Source organism: Watersipora subatra, chromosome 6 (genome assembly GCF_963576615.1).
Source record: "Watersipora subatra chromosome 6, tzWatSuba1.1, whole genome shotgun sequence".
Taxonomy (NCBI): domain Eukaryota; kingdom Metazoa; phylum Bryozoa; class Gymnolaemata; order Cheilostomatida; family Watersiporidae; genus Watersipora; species Watersipora subatra.
Genome location: NC_088713.1, coordinates 34,091,152 through 34,115,761, shown reverse-complemented (window position 1 = coordinate 34,115,761; position 24,610 = coordinate 34,091,152). Strand labels below are relative to the sequence as shown.

The 24,610-nt window shown below is 36.6% G+C and overlaps 1 protein-coding gene across 2 annotated transcripts in view; it reads right to left on the bottom strand.

Moving 5' to 3' along the window:
- Positions 1–24,610, bottom strand: part of LOC137398949 (calcium load-activated calcium channel-like) — a 61,200-nt gene that overhangs the window by 10,965 nt on the left and 25,625 nt on the right. Inside the window, exon 6 of one of the 2 annotated variants that reach the window (XM_068085114.1) lies at positions 18,488–18,963. The exons of the other annotated variant lie outside the window; for it this stretch is intronic. Within the exon in view, the coding sequence (XP_067941215.1) occupies positions 18,877–18,963 (87 nt within the window). The 3' untranslated portion in view covers positions 18,488–18,876. Of the gene's footprint in view, positions 1–18,487; positions 18,964–24,610 lie in introns of those variants that run through there. 2 annotated transcript variants of the gene reach the window in all.

The following is a 24,610-nucleotide window of genomic DNA, read 5'->3' as shown; positions in this document are numbered from 1 at the left end:
GCTGGTTGGAGGTGTACGTACAGTAGTGTATATATGAGGCATCGGTACATGAACTATAGGTTGGATTAACCTTGTTGTAGAACCGTAACCTGACCATCACTAGACTACCTCTTACCTATCGGCATCGACACTCACATAGACGGTGAATAACACTATGGCACCAGCTAACCAGAGTCCTCTGCACCTAACGACAAACACAACTGAAGTGAAGACTATCCATATATAAGAAGATTTGGACTCATACTAATACTGAAGATAGATAGCTCATTTAGAACAAAATCAGCTACAACAAATATACTAGTGTTACGGTAGCTGAACCGTAGATCTGGTTATATTAACAATGTTACACAGACAGGTCCCGTTGGCTAATAGAAATTAAACTATGTATGTACGTACTGTAAAACTAAAACATTGCTTTTACCAGGAAATCGAGTTATAAACCAATTTTGAAGAACTCGCTTTCTGCAAACCGGGAAAATCTGATTGAAAGCAAGTTGAAAACCCGAGTTACCGTTTCCGAGTTGGCAATAATCCAACTCACTTTAAACAACTAGAATTTGTACATGAAAGTGGCTGATTCAATTGAAAGCATAATTAACCCACTGCAGATAAACCATATAAGTAAACATCAATGATACTTACACAGACAGATGATACAGACCATAATATAGTCATCCAATTATTAATAACAATCAATCTTGCCACATCAATACTCATAGAGGATCTATTCTTCAGACCTGAACCCTTGTATATAGTATCAATCAATTTATTTTCGTATAAGTTATCCTGCATTACTTTTTTGAAGTCATCTTCTCATGTGAATTTTCTTTTAATTTTTACACAAGTAATCTCAAACTAAACATGAACTGTTCACTACTATTTTGCATTCAGGACACTTTTACAGTTTTCATTTTATTTGATGCCTGATTTTATTTTATGCCTGCAAATAGAGGCTTTTTGTTATTTTTTATCAGCCAAATAAAAGATTACTAACTAACAACTCAATTGTTCTCATAATTTCATTTTTAATGATTGTTGTAGCTATAATTTTATATGGAAGTTTTTTGGTGCATCATTAAATGACCTTGATATAATTTTTGTTTGTTCATTTCCGGTGTTCATTTAATTTCTTGTCAGGTTCTAGAAGGAGAACACTTTTTTTCATTTGAAAAAGAAGTTGCCCAGCCCCCACATAGATTGTTTTTTAGTTTGCTTTTTACATTCTACAATTGTTTTTGTCTTTTTACATTTATATAAATAAACATGCCCAAATATCGCCAATATATATAATTTAAATATGTAAAATTATTATTATTAATTAATTATTAAATTTTATATAATATGCGCATATATATTACATTATATAATGCGCAAATGCGGTTCTGTAAATGAGACACCCCAATTACTCACTTTGCTCTCTTTTTACAAACCCGAGTTAGTTTTGCGTAACACAGCTTGAGTTCATCAAAAACCCAGCCTGAGTTCTTTGAACAGCAACCCAAGTTCAACAACTCGGTTTGATAACATGGAACACGGGGCACTGTAAGGCTCCATAAATTTGAAGAATTTGAAAGGTTTCTTCCATGGACACATTGACCGAACAATAGCTATTGTAATAAAGAAGTAACAGCTCTTGTTCTATCTATGTCTTTTGCAGAAACAACATGTAAATACAAATGTTATGCAGCCCAGAACTATACTCGCATATAGAATAATTGTCGAAGTAAGCCCGTTTGATTTTGGGATCTGTGGCTCACAATATCTGTTTCATGCAACTACCATCGATAATTCCACGAAGTCATGCTAATGTGCCGAAAGCATGTCACCAGCCTTACAAGTCTGATGCTTTAATCGAATAGACGGAAGAGAACAACTCCCTTTAAGTGCAGCTGATGCATCAGGTGCAGTGCGTCTTGTGACAAGCTGTTGTTTCGCTCGCCTGCTCAGCGGAGGGCTAACTTCGCAAAAATAACAGTTTGTCAAGACAGGCTAACAATAGGTGTGCGTGCACAACACCAAGTATGTTATCCCCAGTTACAGTAGACATAGAAAATAATGGAAACTTATTATCAGTGGGTATATAAGACAGAGTATATGTAATCTGTTTCAACAAGAAGATAGGCTTGAAAGTGTAGATCAGAAATCTTTTCAGTATAGATCAAAAATCAGAAAGTATAGATCAGAGATATGTTAGCTCGAGAGTTATACATCTCCTGTGGTATCACTTGTTGCAAGTACTGCACTGAACCATAGATATGCTATTCTATGATAGTCATTCTCAAGCTGATGCTTGTTGTATGGCCAGTGATACATAGTGAATCTACAACAAACCAGGCATAAAATATATGAGCCACAATCAATAATCTCTCCATCCAGGTGTTTCCAAATGGATGTCATTGTGAGCTATATGACATGCACGCAATGGGAATAACTGAGCAAAGGCAAACTTGTTAACAGAAATCTAGCCTCTTACAGTGAAGAAATAGTAAGGAAAAATCTTGCAAAATAGATAGTCCTTCAAGTTTCCAGTTGTGTTATATGAAATGTGCCACCTTGACTAAGGGCTGTGCTTATGTCATCAAAAGGGTACTGTGGTTATTTACTATGGTTTATACAACAAAGTCTTACCTTGTCAGTGATAGTGTGGGCTCTAATCCGTCTTACCTTTGGCCTATGAACCCCTGAAAGCAAATTCAAAATGGATAACTATAAATTATATCCTCAACAGAAGGCTGCATTCCCTTTTACCTCACAACAAACTACTCCCTCAAACTGTTTGAGAATGTCTCTGAACATTTACAATTGTGCTCAACTAGTATAGGAGAGAATTTTAGGATAAAACTGGTTGTCTACAAGTTTGCTGCACACTTTCTTTAGGAGATATAATAATAAATGTAGTTCCCACATAAGTCGAACATTTCCTTATACAATAACACTATCAGCTGATTGATTGCTATATTAGGCATACCATATCAAGCTATATTTTTAGACTTTACTGGGTTTATAAACAATACTGTTCAGGAATTAAATGCCACCCCTTTCGACCTTCAAAGACGCTTCCTCTTTAGCTAAGTGAACTGCTCATTTGGTATTTGCTTGCCTATAATGGATACGCGTCAGAGATATGGTATCCTGATCTAAAATACTTAGTTATATAGATTATTGGAGAAAATTAATCATAAGGTTTTTATATGAACATATATAGCTTTAGTAGAATTAATTATATCTCCTTTAAAGTGATAAGTAGCAACTGGTAATTCCTTGAACACAGACAGGAGCTGAAAGAATTGCGCACCTTCAGTAAAATCCAATCTCAGGATCTTAAAGTTACTATTCATCGGTTCACACAAACCAACTCTCAATATTTTACTAGGTGCAACAACTTACGGCATACTATAAATACTATAAATACTAACACGATAGAAAATCTATTTTTTGTTGAAGCATTAAAGTTTCGCAATTTATTTAACATTTTCCTCTATTTTCCTAAAATTAAACACAATTATCTACACAAGCTAATCACGCCACCGGAGATACCCTAAATAGATAGATAACTCATTCTGATTCTGTTGAAAGATTATAACAGGTTCCTATTGTATAGTTTCCAGATACTCCAACGGTAACTTACATGTAGGTTCACTACTCAGGCCAATATCTTATATCTCGCGGCAATCAGCGAGTCAACTAAGTACCAGGAAACGAGCTTTTGCCAGTACGAACTGCCTTATACCATAGACTTATAATTAACTATACAGTATAATAACTGCATAGTTAATAGGTCTATGCCCTATACTCTTTTGTTCCTCATTATGTCCTCTACCATTGGAGAACCGCAAATGGCAAATACCGGCAAATGGCGCTCCGGCCTCACGCAATCACCCCAAAGAAAGAATGAAAATGCGTGAGAAATGCGTGAGATTTTTGCCCCAATTTACACAATTTTATATATACTATCATTGATACATCAATTGCACCAAAACCAAATCTCAAGCATTGCCCCACTCTTGGGTTGGCAGGCCTGCGCACCGGTCTTCGATAAAGTTATGAGAAAATTAAATGCAGAGGCTGAGGATGACTCTGAGAACAGCAGCAAGTCAGCCTCCTGGCGCAACTATTATGTCATTGAAGTCAGCGCCATGACACCTAAAAGAAAGGTACCAACTCTCATGAATTTCTAGGCAAAAAAAGCAGCAGGTTTGAGTTTTTTTAATGATTTTCCTTGTAATCACATGGTTTTGTAGCAGACTGCAATATTCCTACAAAAATAACGATTTTTTTTAATTATTTATACAACAAACATTTAGATCAATTATAATATAAATTAAATATTTTAATAACTAGAAAATCCCCTGTCATACAGCCCACGACGAAAGTGGTATTGGAAAAAAAGGGTAGGATACTGCTGGTTGAGAAATGCAATATTAGCAGTCAAATGGCACTGCAGTGCAATAGGAGAACTGCAATGGTAGCTGTAATGTACTGGGTGTTATTATGTACAACAAACAACAATAATGAAAGGAAAAGATTATATGTTTATATCTCTCCCCTGCAATAGGAGAAATACAATATTAGAAGTAAAATGGCTGCTGTGTAATATACACAGTTTGTAAGTTGGTTGTGTTGAATGTGTAGTATAACTGCGTTTGGCAAAAGGTAAAATTGAAGAGTTGCGGTTTTATTCATAGTTTATTGCGTTAACTTGTGCCCAGAATGATCACCGATGTCAAGGGCAAAACTACTTAACATAACATAAGCAAGGAAAGACAACACTTAGAGTAAGGCCAGCCCAGTTCCACTACATCTCCCCTTCTGGAATTTGAGAAAAGCAGCAAATGTTAACTTAAAGTGTGTACGGCAAAAGATAGAATATACAACGAAAATGATTATCAGCAGAATTTGTCTCAGTACAAAAAGTACATCATAGAATATATATGTCATGACTATCCGAGGGATGTTTGGTAGTTTTTTACAAGATATGGTGGTGGTTTGCGATCACGTCACTGTCTACTGTTAATGTTTGGAGACTGAATGTCTTGCCCCTTTTTCGGTATATCCACTGGTCTACACTGTAGTTTAGCTGGTGTGCTCATCTGAGTATCTGAGGGGGCTGTCATTGGAGTGAGAGCTGATCTGTTTCGGCATATTGTGTTGTCTACTCTATTGGTTATAGTGTAGGAACGAGGAGCTACTTGTCGTAAGACTACTCCTGTGGCTTTCTGATCCCGGATGTATACCTGTTGACCTGGTTTCACCTCTGGAAGGTCGTTAGCTTGATGACGTTTATTGTAATGCTCTGCTGCATACTTTCGTCTGCCCTTCTCCCGGCTGCAAATCTTTTGTTGATTGGCAAGAGCAGGCATAAGGTGATCCTGAAGGATAGGTGTACGCGTTTTGAGGCGTCGGCTCATCAGAAGCTGTGAAGGAGAGGATCCATTCTCTAGAGGGGTTGATCGATAAATCAGCAGAACTGTGGAGAGGTCTCCTGTTTTAACCACTAGGCGCTTCATGGTGCCAACTGCGGGTTCAGCTATTCCGTTAGCTCGTGGGTAGCGGGGTGATGAGGTAATGAATGTAAAATTGTTGTCTTTTGCATATCGCTCAAAACCATGTGATGCAAACTGAGGACCATTGCCTGATTCTATATAGTCTGAGAACCCATGTGTCGCAAAGACTTTGTCTAATATGGCTACTGTGTTAGCTGAAGTCTGATTCTTCGTGGTTTCATAAACCTCAATCCAAGTAGTCTACTAATATTGTAGTAGTAGTAGTAATCGAAGTAGTCTACTCTACTAATATAGTAGTCTACAATCAGAAGGTAGACCTTCCCGTCTAAATCAAACAGATCTATCCCGAGTCTCTCCTATGGGCGATCAGGAAAGGAGCTGGGTGCCAGTGTCTCTCTTGGAGTAGGAAGAACTTGTTGGCAGATGTTGCATTGACGAACTACCGCTTCTATGTCGCCACTCAAACCTGGCAGCCATATATTTTTCCTTGCTCTCACTCTACATCTCGCTGTGCCCTGATGGCCCTCATGTAAAAGATTGAGCACCTACAGCTGAAGACCGCCAGGTATCACAAGTCTCCCATCATAGAGCAACACATCTTTATCTACAGTCAGATGGCCCTGATGATCAAAATAAGGTGTAAGTGATGGATGTTCACTTTTGTAGGCTGACGGAACTCTATTACATTCCGCAGAATTGGGTCATCATTTTGAGCATCTCGTATGCGATTCACAGATGAGTGCTTTGGTATGAACACCTTATTGAAGTATTCCACTTCATCAATGAACTGCACCTCGCTAACAGTAGTCGGGGCTCCATTGGTTCTCGATAGATAGTCTGCTACATGGTGTTTCGACCCTAGAACATAAGTAACTATGGGAGAATACTTCATCAGATGAAAACTAAATCGAAGAACACGGGTCGGCATATCTGCAAGATTCCTCAAATTGAGCAGCGTGACTAGAGCCTTGTAGTCTACCTCTACAGTGAACATTAGCCCGTGTAAGCACTGGTTGAATCGTTCACAGCCCCACGCTACTGCCAGCGCCTCTTTATCAATGACTGCATATCTCTCTTCAACCTCCGTCAAGAGTCTTGAACCAAAGCTGACTGATCGATGTGTACCATCAGTTTGTATCTGAAACAAGGCCACTCCTACTTCGCTGTTACACGAATTTGTGGCACATACTGTCTCGAGTTTTGGGTCATATGGAGCAAGAACTTTGTCAGAAGCTAGTATTCCTTTTGGTCTTGCGAATGCGTTTTGCTGGGCCGTGCCCCAGACCCACTCTTGGTTCTCTTGAAGTAACTGACGAATCGGTGCCATGAGCTCCGCTAGATTAGGGATGAACTTCATTAGCTGATTCAACATACCGTTTAGGCGTCTGATGTCTAATTGGTTCTGAGGTTCAGGAAATTTTAAAATGGCCTTGGTCTTCTCAGTGTCAGGGTGTATGCCCTCCCCATCTATGGTATGTTAAAAAAATTGACCAATGTCTGCCTGAATAGACAATTTTTTCTATTGAGAGTCATGCCTGAGTGAGCGATACGATCAAGAACCTTCCTGAAATGGTCGTCATGGATTTCCCTAGTAGCAGCATGGATCAGAATATCATCTATGTGAATTATTACCTCCTTGATATCACTTAGTACCTCATTCATATATCGCTGAAAAAACTCTGGTGCGGCTGAAATTCTAAATGGCAGTCTGTTGAATGCATATCTACCAGACGGTGTAAGGAAAGTGGTCAGCAATCGAGAGTGTTTTGTGAGGTTGATTTGATGATACCCAGAATTGGCATCCAGACGAGAAAAACCTTACTCTGTTCAAGTTTGGCTAGGCTGTCATCGACACAAGCAGTTGGATAAATTTCTCGTTTAACTGATTGATTTAGGTAGGACAGATCCACACATATGCGCACGGATTCATCTGGTTTTGGTACCAGCACCATTCCACTACACCATTCCGTGGCTTCCTTTACCGGGGATATCACGCCCATTTTTACCATCTCCTGGAGTTTATCTTTAACCTTCGGTAACAGAGGCCGCGGTACAGAGCGGGCGGTGTATATACACATAAGTCGGGTATCTTCTTTGAGACTTATTTCGTGAGAGTAGTCCTTGACAAACCCTCGTCCGTTGAAGACTGTAGGGTATTGCTGATATATTGCCTCTATGCCTGTCTCAACCTGGTACACATTGCACATTAGCAGCCCAAGGTTTTTTCAGGCCTCCCTACTGAGTAGGTTGATGTTCTGGTTAGCTATCACATATATAGTCTCATTGGTAGATTTTCTGACATATCTGAGGCACTCTGTAAAAGTTCCTAAGCAGTTACTGCTGTGATTTCCAGGACCACGAAGACGAGACCGGGCTTGGTCCAGATTGATCCTCTAAACCATGGGCTCCGTAATTTTCATAACTGAAGCATCTGCGCCACAATCGAGCTTGAATTTCACTATAGTAGCTGACCATCCTGGATGGTTGTGGACACTATCGATCTTGAGGTCCTCGCAAAACAGAGTTTTTTTGCGGGGCCATCAGATTCTGTTTCAACCAAATTGACTCGCTTGGAATAGATAGCTGATCTGAAAGCTTTACCCAGTGACTAACTTTGTTGCATTCCTTGCACAGTAGCCACATGTGTCTGACTTGCCACCACTTGGTTTACCTACATGAGCTGGTTTTTGTCGTCGTGATGAACGGGAGACGGCTTCGATTGATTTACATGTAGTTGGCAAGTCAGAGGTGAGTGCTTGTGAGCTGATATCTTTCATCACCCTGGCAGCCAATTCTTGTGATCTGTAGATTTTCACAGCCTCTTCAACTGTAAGATTTTCCCGAAGGCTACCAGCTTTTTTCTAGTACAGTCTTCGCGGATGCCTAGAACAATCTTGTCACGAAGGAGGTCTGACTCTACATAACCAAATTGGCATTTCAGAGCCTTTTGATGCAACTCAAGATAAAATGCCTCAAATGACTGTCCTCCAGTCTGTGACATAGAGTTGAATAAATATCAATCATGGATGACATTACGTTCTCCAACACAGTATACATGTGAGATTGTAAGAATATCGTCCAATTTAGATGAATCTTCCTCATATTGTGGGCTTGTTTCAATGATTTTGACTGCTTACACGCCTACGCAATTTTTTAGAATAGCCACTTGGTATTCATTCGGCAGTTTGCTTAGCTCGGTTAGTATATAAAATGTTTTCCAGCTTGACACAACTGACCTGTAATTTTCCTCCTTGTCTTGCAGTAAGTCAATTGCAGCGGGCTGTTGTATGACAGGTTGATATACTGTTGACATGTTGCAGGTTGACTCACGGCTCACAAAAACAGTTTGGTCAGTTGCTATATCTTTGGTACTTGAGTTAAATAATTGGCTCTCTGGTTCAACAGAGATCACTGAACATGGGAATCACCAAACCAACTCGCTGCCACCATGTAGTATTATTGCGTTTGGCTAAAGGTAGAATTGAAGAGTTGTGGTTTTTTTCGTAGTTTATTTATTATATTTAACTTATGCCCAAGATGATCACCGATGTCAAGGACAAAACTATGTAACATAACATAAGCAAGGAAAGCCAACACTTAGAGTAAGGCCAGCCCAGTTCCACTAAAGAATGTAGAATGGTTTTGACAGCGATCTGTAACCAAAATAAAGAAATGGGTCATGATCACAGAAACCATGGTTAAGTCGGGCGTGAGATTTAGAGTTGTCTACACTAGCAGAAGGAGAAAATTCTCAGTTATTTTGCGAAATAAATTTGATTCCAGCTTAATTACAGCAGATTTTATGATCAATAAACTGAATGCATGTTTACTATTAGTGCGAAGACATAGTTTTGAGAAAACTGGTGTTAAAGTTTAAGAAACGAAAACCAATGCACAATTTTGTTTACATTTCAAAACGTCATAGCAACCAATATCAAGAAGTTGTGATATTTATCTAGATTTTTGTATTTACATGCAAAAAATTATGCTGAATTTAAAAATCTAAGCAGATTTTAGCTGGTTGTCATAGAAATAGCTGTATATCTATAAGAAAGTGTAGGCTTATAACTTAATTTTGCAGACATTAAAAACGGCTTGGCAGTCCCGCGATATTGGGCACAGCCGTAGTATCATCAACAAAATCTTTAGAAAAATAATAGCCGTGGCATATTGCACACCATCGGTCACTATATCCTTTGATCTTGTAAATTCGAATGATTATTCTTATAATTAAATCTTATAATAATCTTATAAAATCAAATACTTATTCTTATAATTAATTATTGTAATAATCTTATAAGAATCTATAAATAAAAATATCGCTATTTCATTTTCTTTCACTGCTTTGGACATCAGTTGAAATACCAAAGTACTCATTATAAGTGTCCAAAATGTCAGTTATCTTTAAAATCGACAAAAAAGAAATTATTACTTTTCAGTACTTCTACTTTAATTACAAAAACCTTCGGCAATTGGTCATAGACTGGTGAAATGTGCAAGTTTTTCTCGTGAAATGAGCACTACTTAATGGTTCTACTCTCTGTCGTATGGCTTTATCGGCGGTTTCGTTGGCCGGTCTTAAATTTGATTAAAAAAGGCTTGCCAGGTTTTAATGGTGATTCTAGGCCAAATTAATCTGTCTAGTTATGTATTATCCGATCAAATGGGTAAGTTTAGGATATTGTCTACAGTTTTTAAAGATTTGGTAACATACATGTATTTAAATAGGTTTATATGTGTTTTGTATCGTTATTATACTTAACCGACTCCATACAAAAATGGTTAAATTTGTAGATGAGATTTCGGTACAAGGGTTTGGGACGGCCGTTGAGGAACAATTTTCGTGAATTGTTTGCACATATGCATTTATCATAAAGCTCCCAAATACTCGCTACGCTCGTGTTTGGTCGTGGGATTATTTAATTTATATCACGCTCACAGTCAATGCACTTTTTTACTACTACTAGTTCTTCTACTACTAGTCTTGCTTAGACTGATTAAGTGACTGACTGAGTGGATGAAATAAAGCAGAGTCAGGTATGGCTGATAAATTAGTCTGACTGAGTCAGACTAAGTCCCCAGACATACCAGTTAGTCTGACTGGTATGGCTGACTGATGATATGAATATAATATGATGTCGGCTTAAACCCAGCATTTATTAAATGGCAAGTTGTTTCTCTGACAGTCATAGTGTGTGTAGCTTTTTAAATTCTATTGCAGTCTAAGTCAAGGTCAAGAGCAGCCTCAAGAACCAGAGGAAGTAGAACAAGAAGTAAGAGAGCCAGAGATCCAGACTGACATACCTGCACATGCTGATGCTAGTCTCGTTAAACCTAAACCACTTGAAGGTGAGAAAATGTGTGTGCGTGCGTGCGTGTATGTGTGTGTGTATTTATTTTCATTAACAGAAACAATACAGAAAAATAAACTGCATATTAGTAAATATATCAGGTTAATTACAAATTAGTGAGAAAATGAAAAGAGTATAGCAAAATTCACTCAACCTGAGCACGAGATAATGATGATGGAGCCATAGGTGCGCTGTAGCCCAGCTACATGTGTACTGTATGTATTCACTAGTCACTTTATAAAAGCTCAATAATATTTTCATTTGCTAACATGACCCAGCGGCTGTAATTGCATATCAGGAGATTGTGAATTGAACTCTGCTGCACTACATACCACACTAATGAAAGTCATAGCTTATGGTTTACGGTAAAAAAGTTATCCCTTAATACCAAATCTTAGCTCCTGTTTAGTAATCCATAATTTGTATATTTTAGATCCAAGCTATTTAAAGTTTCAAGCCCCACATACTTACACATACCCATCTCGTAAGTTTGGTAAGTGAGAGAAGAGATTTAGTCATGGGTACTACGCCAAACATCCTTGGATTCATTATGATGTCTCAAGAGACCTTGTGTTTTGTGATACTTGTATCACAGCTACAAGAAAGGATTACTATGTTATCGGTGCACGTTGTTTATCCAACATTACATGTACATCATACATTACATGTATTTAGTTTGTCACCCAGCCGTGGGGTGTTCATTTATTAATTAGCAGTTTCTCAAATTAGTCATTCATGATTTGCATGTTAACTTTTTGCCATCAATCTGTCTAAAGAGCCACGTGCTAGGAGAGCGCCTATACGATACGATGAGACCAATTACACCACTGCTCAACTCACCTCTGACCAAACGCTAAGGAAGAACTACAAAGAAGTGCTGCCAGAAGATGGCTGCCATATGTCTCACCATTTAGCCTACTGCTGCACCAAGGATATTTGATTCCCTGCCAAAATACTTACAACCGAATCAACCAAAGCATAGACGACTCGCTATGCCGACCAACACCATCCACATCATCTACACCAGACGGAGATGAGCCAGCCATGGAACCTTCACTTTGCTCTGAAGAGCCAACAGCTGCCAAGCAATCTGAATAGGTCGCTCTCGATCCTCTACATAAGCACGCACAAGGTACATGTAGATCACATATCGCATCAGAGATATGTATACCAAATATTTTAAAGAAAGTCAACGAGCTTAACCACAAGCTTCAAAGGCTTCAAAACACCATACTTATTCAGACGTATTTGCTTGCATTACTGCAAAAAGAAGATAAAATCCAAAGCGCTAAGCTTAACTCAATAGATGGTTGCCTGCAAGAGCTAGTAGAAAATGGAGCCAAAAACCAAAATACAAAAACCAAAACGGTTTACAGTACAAAAATCAAAGAATTTGCTATTACTGTGTACTACTATTCTCCAAAAGAATATGCCTATCTCAGAACGTTGTTCAAACTTTCTAATGAACGAACTCTAAAAGTATGGCCAAAAGTTGAATTTTGACCGAAATCACGAAATGAATGAAAAACACAGAATTATTCGGCTAAAACTCACAGAATTGTTTGAGCTGTGCATGCACACCGAATCATCGACAAAACGTTTTTAGTTAGCTAAGCAAATTATTAGGGAGCACGAGTCTAGCAGCTTTTGCAATTTATATAGTTCGAGGCACATAACACGACACGCAAGAAATTACTAACCCGATTTGCCATAGTAAATACGATGCAACTGACTTGATTGTGCCGAAGATGGCAACTCTTTTTACAACGGAACTTTTGCTGCTAAAAAGATAAATTGTTATTATTAAAAAAGAAATGATTTGTAGCCATAGTTTCCGAACGATAAAGAATCAACAACAGCGCAATTTAGGCAGATGCATCGTATGTAGGCCTACTATATCAAATTGTGCTGGTACTTTTATTGCGTGTCGTCATACGTGTCTTGGACTATATAAATCTTGAAAGCTGCTAGAATCACGCTCGCTAATAATTTGTTTAGCCAATTAAAAGCATTTCGTTGACAATTTCGGTGTGCATGCACGACTCAGACAATTCTGTGAATTTCATGCGAATAATTCTGCGTTTTTCGTTCAATTCGTGATTTCGGTCAGAATCAACGAAAAAACTGTTACGTGTGGCCATAGCTTAAGATGCTGGCTCGAGTCTGTAGAATGCGATCCTTAAAACTCAACTGCAATGACTGAACCAGCTTTTTAGTCTCTGGTCCAGATTTATGCACCAGTGATTATGCGGCACTGATCAGTGTAAAAGATAGAGGTGGTCTGTTTACACCTCATCCTGTCATCACAGAGATATGTCTAGACTCAGAACATATCATAAAGCAGTGTGTCGACTTACAAGGAGTCACTGCAGACATACGCAAGCTGGTGGTCACTAAGACTCTTTCTTTGGTTTTACAAAGCAATTTGCATCAGGAATCTTCATGCTCAATCCACAGCACAGCGTTAGTTAAAACTAATACATCCAGATATGTCAAGAATTGTTAGAATTCACCAGGAGGCTACAAAGGCAGCAGTTAACAAGAGTAATCTCAGATCCAAGCTCAGCCGACTGGTTGTCTTTAGTCATGTCTAGCCCTTCGCAACACGCATAAAAAGGTGCACCATATGTCGCTTGTTTTCTACGATTTTTCTGATGCTGTTTGCATAACACCCAAGACGTAACATTTATATTCATGTCCGACTGCGATCAGTGTACCCTTTACCAGTGTGTAAGCATTTGAAATCAGTTGTACACCTATCTACCTGACATGTTAGCCCATAGCATTGGGCAACATTGATAATTTTGCAATATTTTTGGAATAGATCAATTTTTACTCGCACTTTACATATGAAATATTCTACTTTATGCTTACAAATTCCCAGGGTAGAAAATGCATAGTGTATAAACTTGGTATCTAAAATTTTAAACCAACATCTTGTGTACTTAGTAGTTATGTCAAATTACATGGAGCAACAAAAGTTTCTCTTCATTCTTTCAACGTAAACAATGATGACTCGCTTGCCTGACCAGCTGCAAGTGAACAAAGCATTGACGTTGTGTCACAAAGAATGTGGCTCTTCATGTAGGACGCCGTGGCCTCGCATTGCCCAGTCTAGTATAGTAAATACCTACATGTAGGTCAATGACTCCGATATACCGGTAGAGAGTGCTTACTGATCCTACCTGTGATATGCAGGTGATCACCAAGCTCTGCTCTTTATATAAGACTAGCTGTGCCACCCGGTGTTGCCCATGTAAATTGTAATAGACCAATAGAAGAGTATTTGGACAGAAAATTGATTTGTATTTAACATATAACAACGTTTACCATTCTAACTTTCAAACTACATATCATGAAAAAAGTTTTTGTCTTATAAACATTGAGAAGTAGTGAGAGTTTTGCTATTAGCAAGTTTAATAATGTGAGCGGACAGCTTCTCGTGACGTTATGCTATGACCCGGTCAGGTCACGCACAAAGCAGTTAGGTTTTGCTCTGATATAATGACTTATATTGGCAGATTAGTGATTTGACATGATAGTCTTGTGGTCAAGGTGTCAGATGGGTTAACGGCTTGGTCTGAGATTGAGTCCTCATCTGTACGGAATATTTATTCCAAGATTTTAAGATCTATAATTGGATTTTTGACATACAGACGGAGTTTGAGAAATAGATAAAAGAAGATGGACAGACCTACTCTTGAGAGTGAGTTGTTTTCTTTGCATATGACAATCAAGCTGCAAATATCATTGCTTTTATCTCTATATTTAAAGCAGATTGTTTTGTGTACAAAACTTTGTTTCCCACTATCTATGACCTGCTTGTCATCATCATTGTTTTGCCAGCCACTAATGCTGGTAGTGAAAGGTCATTCAGTGCTTTGAAAAAGTTAAAGACAGCCATGGTAACAGTATGGCCTGTATGGGTTACATACCTGCCGACTATTGGGCGTGAGACTCACGCAATCATCCCAAAGAAAAAATGAAAATGCGTGAGAAATGTGAGAGATTTTTGCCCCAATTTCCACAATTTTATATATACTATCATTGATACATCAATTGCCCCAAAACCAAATCTCATGCATTGCCCCACTCTTGGGTTGGCAGGTCTGATGGGCTAACAGAGACTGAATCATCTTCTATGATTACATACCTGCAAAACAGAAACAGACAGCTTAGATGTACAGCAAGTCATCTCTGAATATGTGAGAGGCTTTGCTGGTAGAGAACGTGATATTGCCACTTACAAGTAAACTAGCTGTGTTATCTATTTATATCTAGGGTAGTGCTGCTACCCTTACGGTTTTACTTCTGGTCACATGGTTTCTTGCTGTGATATGTGATGATATTTCTATGGTGCTGACAGAAAATACACTAAGCCATGTATTATCATAGATATCTCATGTTTTGCCTTGTGTTCATATTGAGCATTCATAGTTCATATCATTTACACACCATCTCCTATGACCATTCCTCAAAGCTCAGGAAAAATGTTTTAAGTAGTCTACAATGCACCATATGGCCATATGGTGCATTGTAGACTACACAGGGTCTACAAGCCCCAGACTACAAGACTACAAGAGTCTGGGGTGAAGCCCCAGACCTCATTGGGTGGCTCACAACGCCCCCCCAAACCCCAGTTGTATATAAGTCGCCTAAATGGACCCCTCAATTGAAAATGTTGGTCTACACCCCTGATATTGACAAGGGTTGCTAAGTTTGCTTTTATAACTAATCGTAATAAATCAAGGCCAAGTTGAGAAATTGTTGGCTGATGGTATAAAGTTAACTAATTAACAACATAAACTTGAGTAAGAACCCTTTATTAGGTTTATCAGTATCTAATAGTTGTCGAAGTCCCCTACTTTGTGTCATACGCCATCCAATCTGAATCCACAACATCAGTGTTGAGTCTGTTTGGTCTTCTTATTCTATTTTGGCAGCGTTTAGTTTAATTAAATTTAATTGGTAACTAATTAATTAGGAATCCTAATTCATTAGGAACTAATTAAAAGCTGTTCACTAATTAATAATAAATTTCGTAAACTAATTGGATTATTACTCGTTCAGGCAGCAGTGAAGTGTTAGTCTATTATAAGCACTACCAGTATTTACCAATAAAGATACTTCTTTATTTCTCAAGACTAAACATTAAAATTAAAAACAACTAAAAACATTCTAAAGCAATAATAATATTAATGACAAAAGGTTAAACTAGCCAGTGAGAGTTACACCCCCTTACACAAACTCTTACACAAACTCTTACACAAACTCTTACACAAACTTTGACACAAACGGTCATCCATGTTCTTTCGCTCAGCCCCGCAGGCAGGCCGACTGGCGCCTCTTTTCTCCCATGAAGGTTTCTAATCCACTTGTGAATGGCTCCTTTTCTTCATGGTCCTCTGATGTACTGGGTGTTTTTGTACATTGTAATAACACATATTGTATCTCTGTGGTTTAGGAGTTGCTCCCTTCTGATATCTGCTTTTGCTAATATTTCTATACAGCAACTACAATGTTCTTTGGAAATCAAAAAACACGGCAGCCTCCGCAATCTAAACAAAAAAGTCCTTGAATTAACTAAACAAAAAATACTAAAATGTTGTCATTTGTAGAAAGATTTACTAAGCCTTTATCTATAAAACCGAAACAAACGACACTAAAATTTAAGAAACTAAAAATAATCCCAAATACCGGTGGATAATAAATTGCTCGTCATGGAAGGATAAGAAACAATAAATGATAAAGAAATTAGAATGGCAAGCCAGTGACTGATAATATTGAAAATTACGGAACATAAAGAGATTCTGGAAGATTTTCCCATAGACTTGACCATCCATTATTTATACAAGCTCAGTGTAGTGAGGAGACAATGAATATTGAGTAACTGATCCATTTGTTCCCATTTGGATGTACTTTGAGGTCAGTAAAACTAAATCAATAAGACAGCTATTATTAGATTGTTTGCTGGAGAACAGCTACAAGCTATACCTAATGACAGCGAAGATATTCATATTGAAATAAAACAATTTTTATATTACTAAATTTAGAATGTTTTAGCTAGCTCAATAACATATACGTAATGCTCGGTTACCCGCTGACTTGTAACTCTAGTAATAAAACCGCCGTGAGATTTCAAGATAAAACCATGAGACTTTCTGGTTTCCGGTTTACCTTCGATAGGTCTGTTGCTCAAAGTCTGCTGTTGCTTAGCGACATCCTACAGCTTCTGTCATTATAATGCAGTTACACATGGCGCACACATCTGCATATTCCATGTTATTACTCCTTATTATGATCATACATTAATTTCGCTTTTGAGGCTAGTAAAACTCTAAAATATAAAGTATATTCATATTGGAACGTTAATCCAAAAAATATAAATTTTAAAGCTAGTTTGAGCCTATTTATAGACACAAAACATTTTAGTTCACTGTAATTTTTAATCCACTTGATCATGCTAGAAATAGCGAAAACTTATCACATTTGTTGATGACAGTCTCGAGTGGTGCGAGAGATTGCCATATGTAATAACTGTCTGCACATACTAGTAGTAGCCTGGCAATCCGGTGGGCTGTGAAAGTCCCTGGCAGTCATGGGTCTCATTACCGTAGAAAATCGCACCCTGGCAGTGTCATGTCTTTCGTTACCGTAGAGACTCGTACCCTGGCAGTCACATGCACTGTGAGAGATTGTCATGTGTAATAACTACGAACTCAATTATTCTCAGATGTAGAAAGGCGGGTGGGTGGTGCAGATGGGATTGAACTTAGCAGTATATCGGAATATCTGGGTTTGATTGCCATGAGGTGCAGTGTCTCTCCTAGTACTCTTAGCGGGTTACTCGTTACATTACTCTAGTTACAGTAAAGATTCACTGCTCAGCTTCAGTAGCCTTCACAAGCAGCCAGTGTGAGCCACTTACATCCTCACATTCAAGGTAAATTGTAATTATACCGTTTTTGCTAAGTTTATTGCTTTTATTAAGAGAGTTTGGTAGCACATAATAGCACCGTATCTCTGACAATGTACAAGTCTAAAGGAAAGATCAATTGTCGGATTCCAGTCAGCTGACAACCATCAATAATCTTTACTTCTTCTACCGATTTTATATGCATAACCTACAGCGCGAGTTATGTGTCTACCCAATAACTCGCTTCTTTGTTCATCTTGGCATCCTCGCTGGAGCCACATGAATCCATATACCTACTACATATAGCATCTTATAAAATGCAGCAGTTTTTCCTTTCTCTAGCAAAATATAGCAAATAAAAAGCTTAAGTCACATTTTATAGCAGAGGTGATGGAGTTGTGTCATCCTGTTACATCTACAGCGTTTTATCACAAATCACTTTAAACACCCCAATAACCCTTTTCAGGATCACCAGTTACTGCAAGTTGTTGAGTGCTGCAGGAGTATCACAAAATTAAATAATTGAGAATATAGGCAAATAACCAGGCTATATTTTGATTCATGTCAAGGTCAGTTGCATACACATTTCCATCTAAACAAATCGATTGCTAATTGCTGCTTATTCATAACTCAATCTATGTTAATCACTAGAAAATTCAGCATCTAATGATATTCGGTTTGTGGTGGTTTCTAGCAAAATTAAGGCAGTAAATCACCACTACCAGTAAATGTCTCTTAAAATGTGAGATGATCCCATAATTGCTAATGGAATAGTACATCAATTGACAAAATACTGTAATTAAAGGTCTGGTAGTTGGCTGCAAGGTGTTCGTACAGATTGCGGAGATGTTCTCACATCAACTGGTCGCAGACATCACTGAATAAAAACTTATTGAAATGTTAAACCATTCATGATCATAATAATCCTGAAAAAGCTGAAAGCCACATTGATAAACTTGCAAAAGCCTGTGAGTTCAATACAAGTGTTCCAACATTAGGAAATTACCAATACCATCTTTGTCTCCGTGCATTGGCTATTTTGTTCACGTGAATTGGGGCACATGGAGCGGGCAGAGCACCTGCCAAGTATGACAATCAAAAAGGTCTATTTATATTCGGGTGCAGTAGGAAAGAATGGGTTTTGACTTGATGCGGCACGAGAAGGTGCAAAGCCCAACATCTTCTGCACATTCTACAAAAAATACAATGTGTCGGTGTTGCGACATATAAATACGACAATGATGTTGCTACTTATAAATACGACAATGGTGTTGCTACTTATAAATACGACAATGGTGTTGCTACTTATAAATACGACAATGGTGTTGCTACTTATAAATACCACAATGATGTTGCTACTTATAAATACGACAATGGCGTTGCTAATTATAAATACGACAATGATGTTGCTAAATATAAATACGACAATGATGGTGCTACTTATAAATACCACAATGTTGTAGCTACTTATAAATACGACAATGATGGTGCTACTTATAAATACCACAATGATGTTGCTACTTATAAATACGACAATGGTGTTGCTACTTATAAATACCACAATGATGTTGCTACTTATAAATACGACAATGATGTTGCTAAATATAAATACGACAATGATGGTGCTACTTATAAATACGACAATGATGTTGCTACTTATAAATACGACAATGGTGTTGCTACTTATAAATATGACAATGGTGTTGCTACTTATAAATACGACAATGATGTTGCTACTTATAAATACGACAATGATGTTGCTACTTATAAATACGACAATGATGTTGCTAAATATAAATACGACAATGATGTTGCTACTTATAAATACGACAATGATGTTGCTACTTATAAATACGACAATGGTGTTGCTACTTATAAATACAACAATGATGTTGCTACTTATAAATACGACAATGATGTTGCTACTTATAAATACGACAATGATGTTGCTACTTATAAATACGACAATGGTGTTGCTACTTATAAATACAACAATGATGTTGCTACTTATAAATACGACAATGATGTTGCTACTTATAAATACGACAATGGTGTTGCTACTTATAAATACGACAATGTTGTTGCTACTTATAAATACGACAATGATGTTGCTACTTATAAATACGACAATGGTGTTGCTACTTATAAATACGACAATGTTGTTGCTACTTATAAATATGACAATGATGTTGCTACTTATAAATACGACAATGATGTTGGTACTTATGAATACGACAATGGTGTTGCTACTTATAAATACGACAATGATGTTGCTACTTATAAATAGGACAATGGTGTTGCTACTTATAAATACGACAATGTTGTTGCTACTTATAAATACGACAATGGTGTTGCTACTTATAAATACGACAATGATGTTGGTACTTATAAATACGACAATGATGTTGCTACTTATAAATACGACAATGTTGTTGCTACTTATAAATACGACAATGGTGTTGCTACTTATAAATACGACAATGGCGTTGCTACTTATAAATATGACAATGATGTTGCTACTTATAAATACGACAATGATGTTGGTACTTATAAATACGACAATGATGTTGCTACTTATAAATACGACAATGTTGTTGCTACTTATAAATACGACAATGGTGTTGCTACTTATAAATACGACAATGGTGTTGCTACTTATAAATACGACAATGGTGTTGCTACTTATAAATATGACAATGATGTTGCTACTTATAAATACGACAATGATGTTGGTACTTATAAATACGACAATGATGTTGCTACTTATAAATACGACAATGTTGTTGCTACTTATAAATACGACAATGATGTTGCTACTTATAAATACGACAATGATGTTGGTACTTATAAATACGACAATGATGTTGCTACTTATAAATACGACAATGTTGTTGCTACTTATAAATACGACAATGGTGTTGCTACTTATAAATACGACAATGGTGTTGCTACTTATAAATACGACAATGGTGTTGCTACTTATAAATATGACAATGATGTTGCTACTTATAAATACGACAATGATGTTGGTACTTATAAATACGACAATGATGTTGCTACTTATAAATACGACAATGATGTTGCTACTTATAAATACGACAATGGTGTTGCTACTTATAAATACGACAATGGTGTTGCTACTTATAAATACGACAATGGTGTTGCTACTTATAAATACGACAATGGTGTTGTTACTTATAAATACGACAATGATGTTGCTACTTATAAATACGACAATGATGTTGGTACTTATAAATACGACAATGATGTTGCTACTTATAAATACGACAATGTTGTTGCTACTTATAAATACGACAATGGTGTTGCTACTTATAAATACGACAATGGTGTTGCTACTTATAAATATGACAATGATGTTGCTACTTATAAATACGACAATGATGTTGGTACTTATAAATACGACAATGATGTTGCTACTTATAAATACGACAATGTTGTTGCTACTTATAAATACGACAATAGTGTTGCTACTTATAAATACGACAATGGTGTTGCTACTTATAAATATGACAATGATGTTGCTACTTATAAATACGACAATGATGTTGGTACTTATAAATACGACAATGGTGTTGCTACTTATAAATACGACAATGATGTTGGTACTTATAAATACGACAATGATGTTGCTACTTATAAATACGACAATGTTGTTGCTACTTATAAATACGACAATGATGTTGCTACTTATAAATACGACAATGATGTTGGTACTTATAAATACGACAATGATGTTGCTACTTATAAATACGACAATGTTGTTGCTACTTATAAATACGACAATGGTGTTGCTACTTATAAATACGACAATGATGTTGCTACTTATAAATACGACAATGGTGTTGCTACTTATAAATACGACAATGGTGTTGCTACTTATAAATACAACAATGATGTTGCTACTTATAAATACGACAATGGTGTTGCTACATATAAATACGACAATGGTGTTGCTGCTTATAAATACGACAATGGTGTTGTTACTTACAAATACGACAATGGTGTTGCTACTTATAAATACGACAATGATGTTGCTAATTATAAATACGACAATGATGTTGCTACTTACAAATACGACAATGATGTTGCTACTTACAAATACGACAATGTTGTTGCTACTTATAAATACGACAATGATGTTGCTACTTATAAATACGACAATGGTGTGGCTACTTATAAATACGACAATGGTGTTGTTACATATAAATACAACAATGGTGTTGCTATTTATAAATATGACAATGATGTTGCTACTTATAAATATGACAATGGTGTTGCTACTTATAAATACGACAATGGTGTTGCTACTTATAAATACGACAATGGTGTTGCTACTTATAAATACGACAATGATGTTGCTACCTATAAATACGACAATGGTGTTGCTACATATAAATACGACAATGGTGTTGCTACTTATAAATACGACAATGGTGTTGCTACTTATAAATACGACAATGATGTTGCTACTTATAAATACGACAATGATGTTGCTACTTATAAATACGACAATGGTGTTGCTACTTATAAATACGACAATGATGTTGCTACTTATAAATACGACAATGATGTTGCTACTTATAAATACGACAATGATGTTGCTACTTATAAATACGACAATGGTGTGGCTACTTATAAATACGACAATGGTGTTGTTACTTATAAATACGACAATGGTGTTGCTACTTATAAATACGACAATGGTGTTGCTACTTATAAATACGACAATGATGTTGCTACTTATAAATACGACAATGGTGTTGCTACTTATAAATACGACAATGGTGTTGCTACTTATAAATACCACAATGTTGTTGCTACTTATAAATACCACAATGATGTTGCTACTTATAAATATGACAATGGTGTTGCTACTTATAAATACGACAATGGTGTTGCTACTTATAAATACGACAATGATGTTGCTACTTATAAATACGACAATGATGTTGCTACTTATAAATACGACAATGGTGTTGCTACTTATAAATACGACAATGATGTTGCTACTTATAAATACGACAATGATGTTGCTACTTATAAATACGACAATGATGTTGCTACTTATAAATACGACAATGGTGTTGCTACTTATAAATACGACAATGGTGTTGCTACTTATAAATACCACAATGTTGTTGCTACTTATAAATACCACAATGATGTTGCTACTTATAAATATGACAATGATGTTGCTACTTATAAATACGACAATGATGTTGGTACTTATAAATACGACAATGATGTTGGTACTTATAAATACGACAATGATGTTGCTACTTATAAATACGACAATGTTGTTGCTACTTATAAATACGACAATGATGTTGCTACTTATAAATACGACAATGATGTTGGTACTTATAAATACGACAATGATGTTGCTACTTATAAATACGACAATGTTGTTGCTACTTATAAATACGACAATGGTGTTGCTACTTATAAATACGACAATGGTGTTGCTACTTATAAATACGACAATGGTGTTGCTACTTATAAATATGACAATGATGTTGCTACTTATAAATACGACAATGATGTTGGTACTTATAAATACGACAATGATGTTGCTACTTATAAATACGACAATGTTGTTGCTACTTATAAATACGACAATGGTGTTGCTACTTATAAATACGACAATGGTGTTGCTACTTATAAATACGACAATGTTGTTGCTACTTATAAATACGACAATGGTGTTGCTACTTATAAATACGACAATGATGTTGCTACTTATAAATACGACAATGGTGTTGCTACTTATAAATACGACAATGGTGTTGCTACTTATAAATACAACAATGATGTTGCTACTTATAAATACGACAATGGTGTTGCTACATATAAATACGACAATGGTGTTGCTGCTTATAAATACGACAATGGTGTTGTTACTTACAAATACGACAATGGTGTTGCTACTTATAAATACGACAATGATGTTGCTAATTATAAATACGACAATGATGTTGCTACTTACAAATACGACAATGATGTTGCTACTTACAAATACGACAATGTTGTTGCTACTTATAAATACGACAATGATGTTGCTACTTATAAATACGACAATGGTGTGGCTACTTATAAATACGACAATGGTGTTGTTACATATAAATACGACAATGGTGTTGCTATTTATAAATATGACAATGATGTTGCTACTTATAAATATGACAATGGTGTTGCTACTTATAAATACGACAATGGTGTTGCTACTTATAAATACAGACGGTTCCCAACCTACGAACGCGTTACGTTCCGGACGGTTGTTCGTAAGGTGAATTTGTTCGTAAGTTGCTTCTGTGCTATATTTTGTATTATAATTTATGTTTAAGGCCTATATAAGTATATTGAAGGTTTATATAAGTATGTTTAAGGCTTGTATAATTAACCTGTATTGGTTTGTACTGAGAAAAAATATTTAATAAAATGGAAATAATACTTTGGTGGACGCCGGGCCATGACACTGCATTTCTTATTTATGGTATGTATTGTCCTTTCTATTACATTGTTGTTTTAATCGTTATGCTATCACTTATCGTTGTTGTCTTATTTTTTTGTATGTGTTGTCCGTTTATTATATCGCTGTCTCACTCGTTATGCTATTGTTACATCTGATATACCGTCATAATACTATCACTTATCGTCACTTAGATTGTTGTCATTCCAACGCGCTAGCGGTCCTATTCATTCACCTTGTTAGCCGGTGTTCTTACCGTTTGCCGTTAGCCGGAACGGTTGATATTATTTTATATAAATGAGTGCGCCCATTTAGTTGAGCAGAGCAGATAGCCGTATGCTCCTCGGCT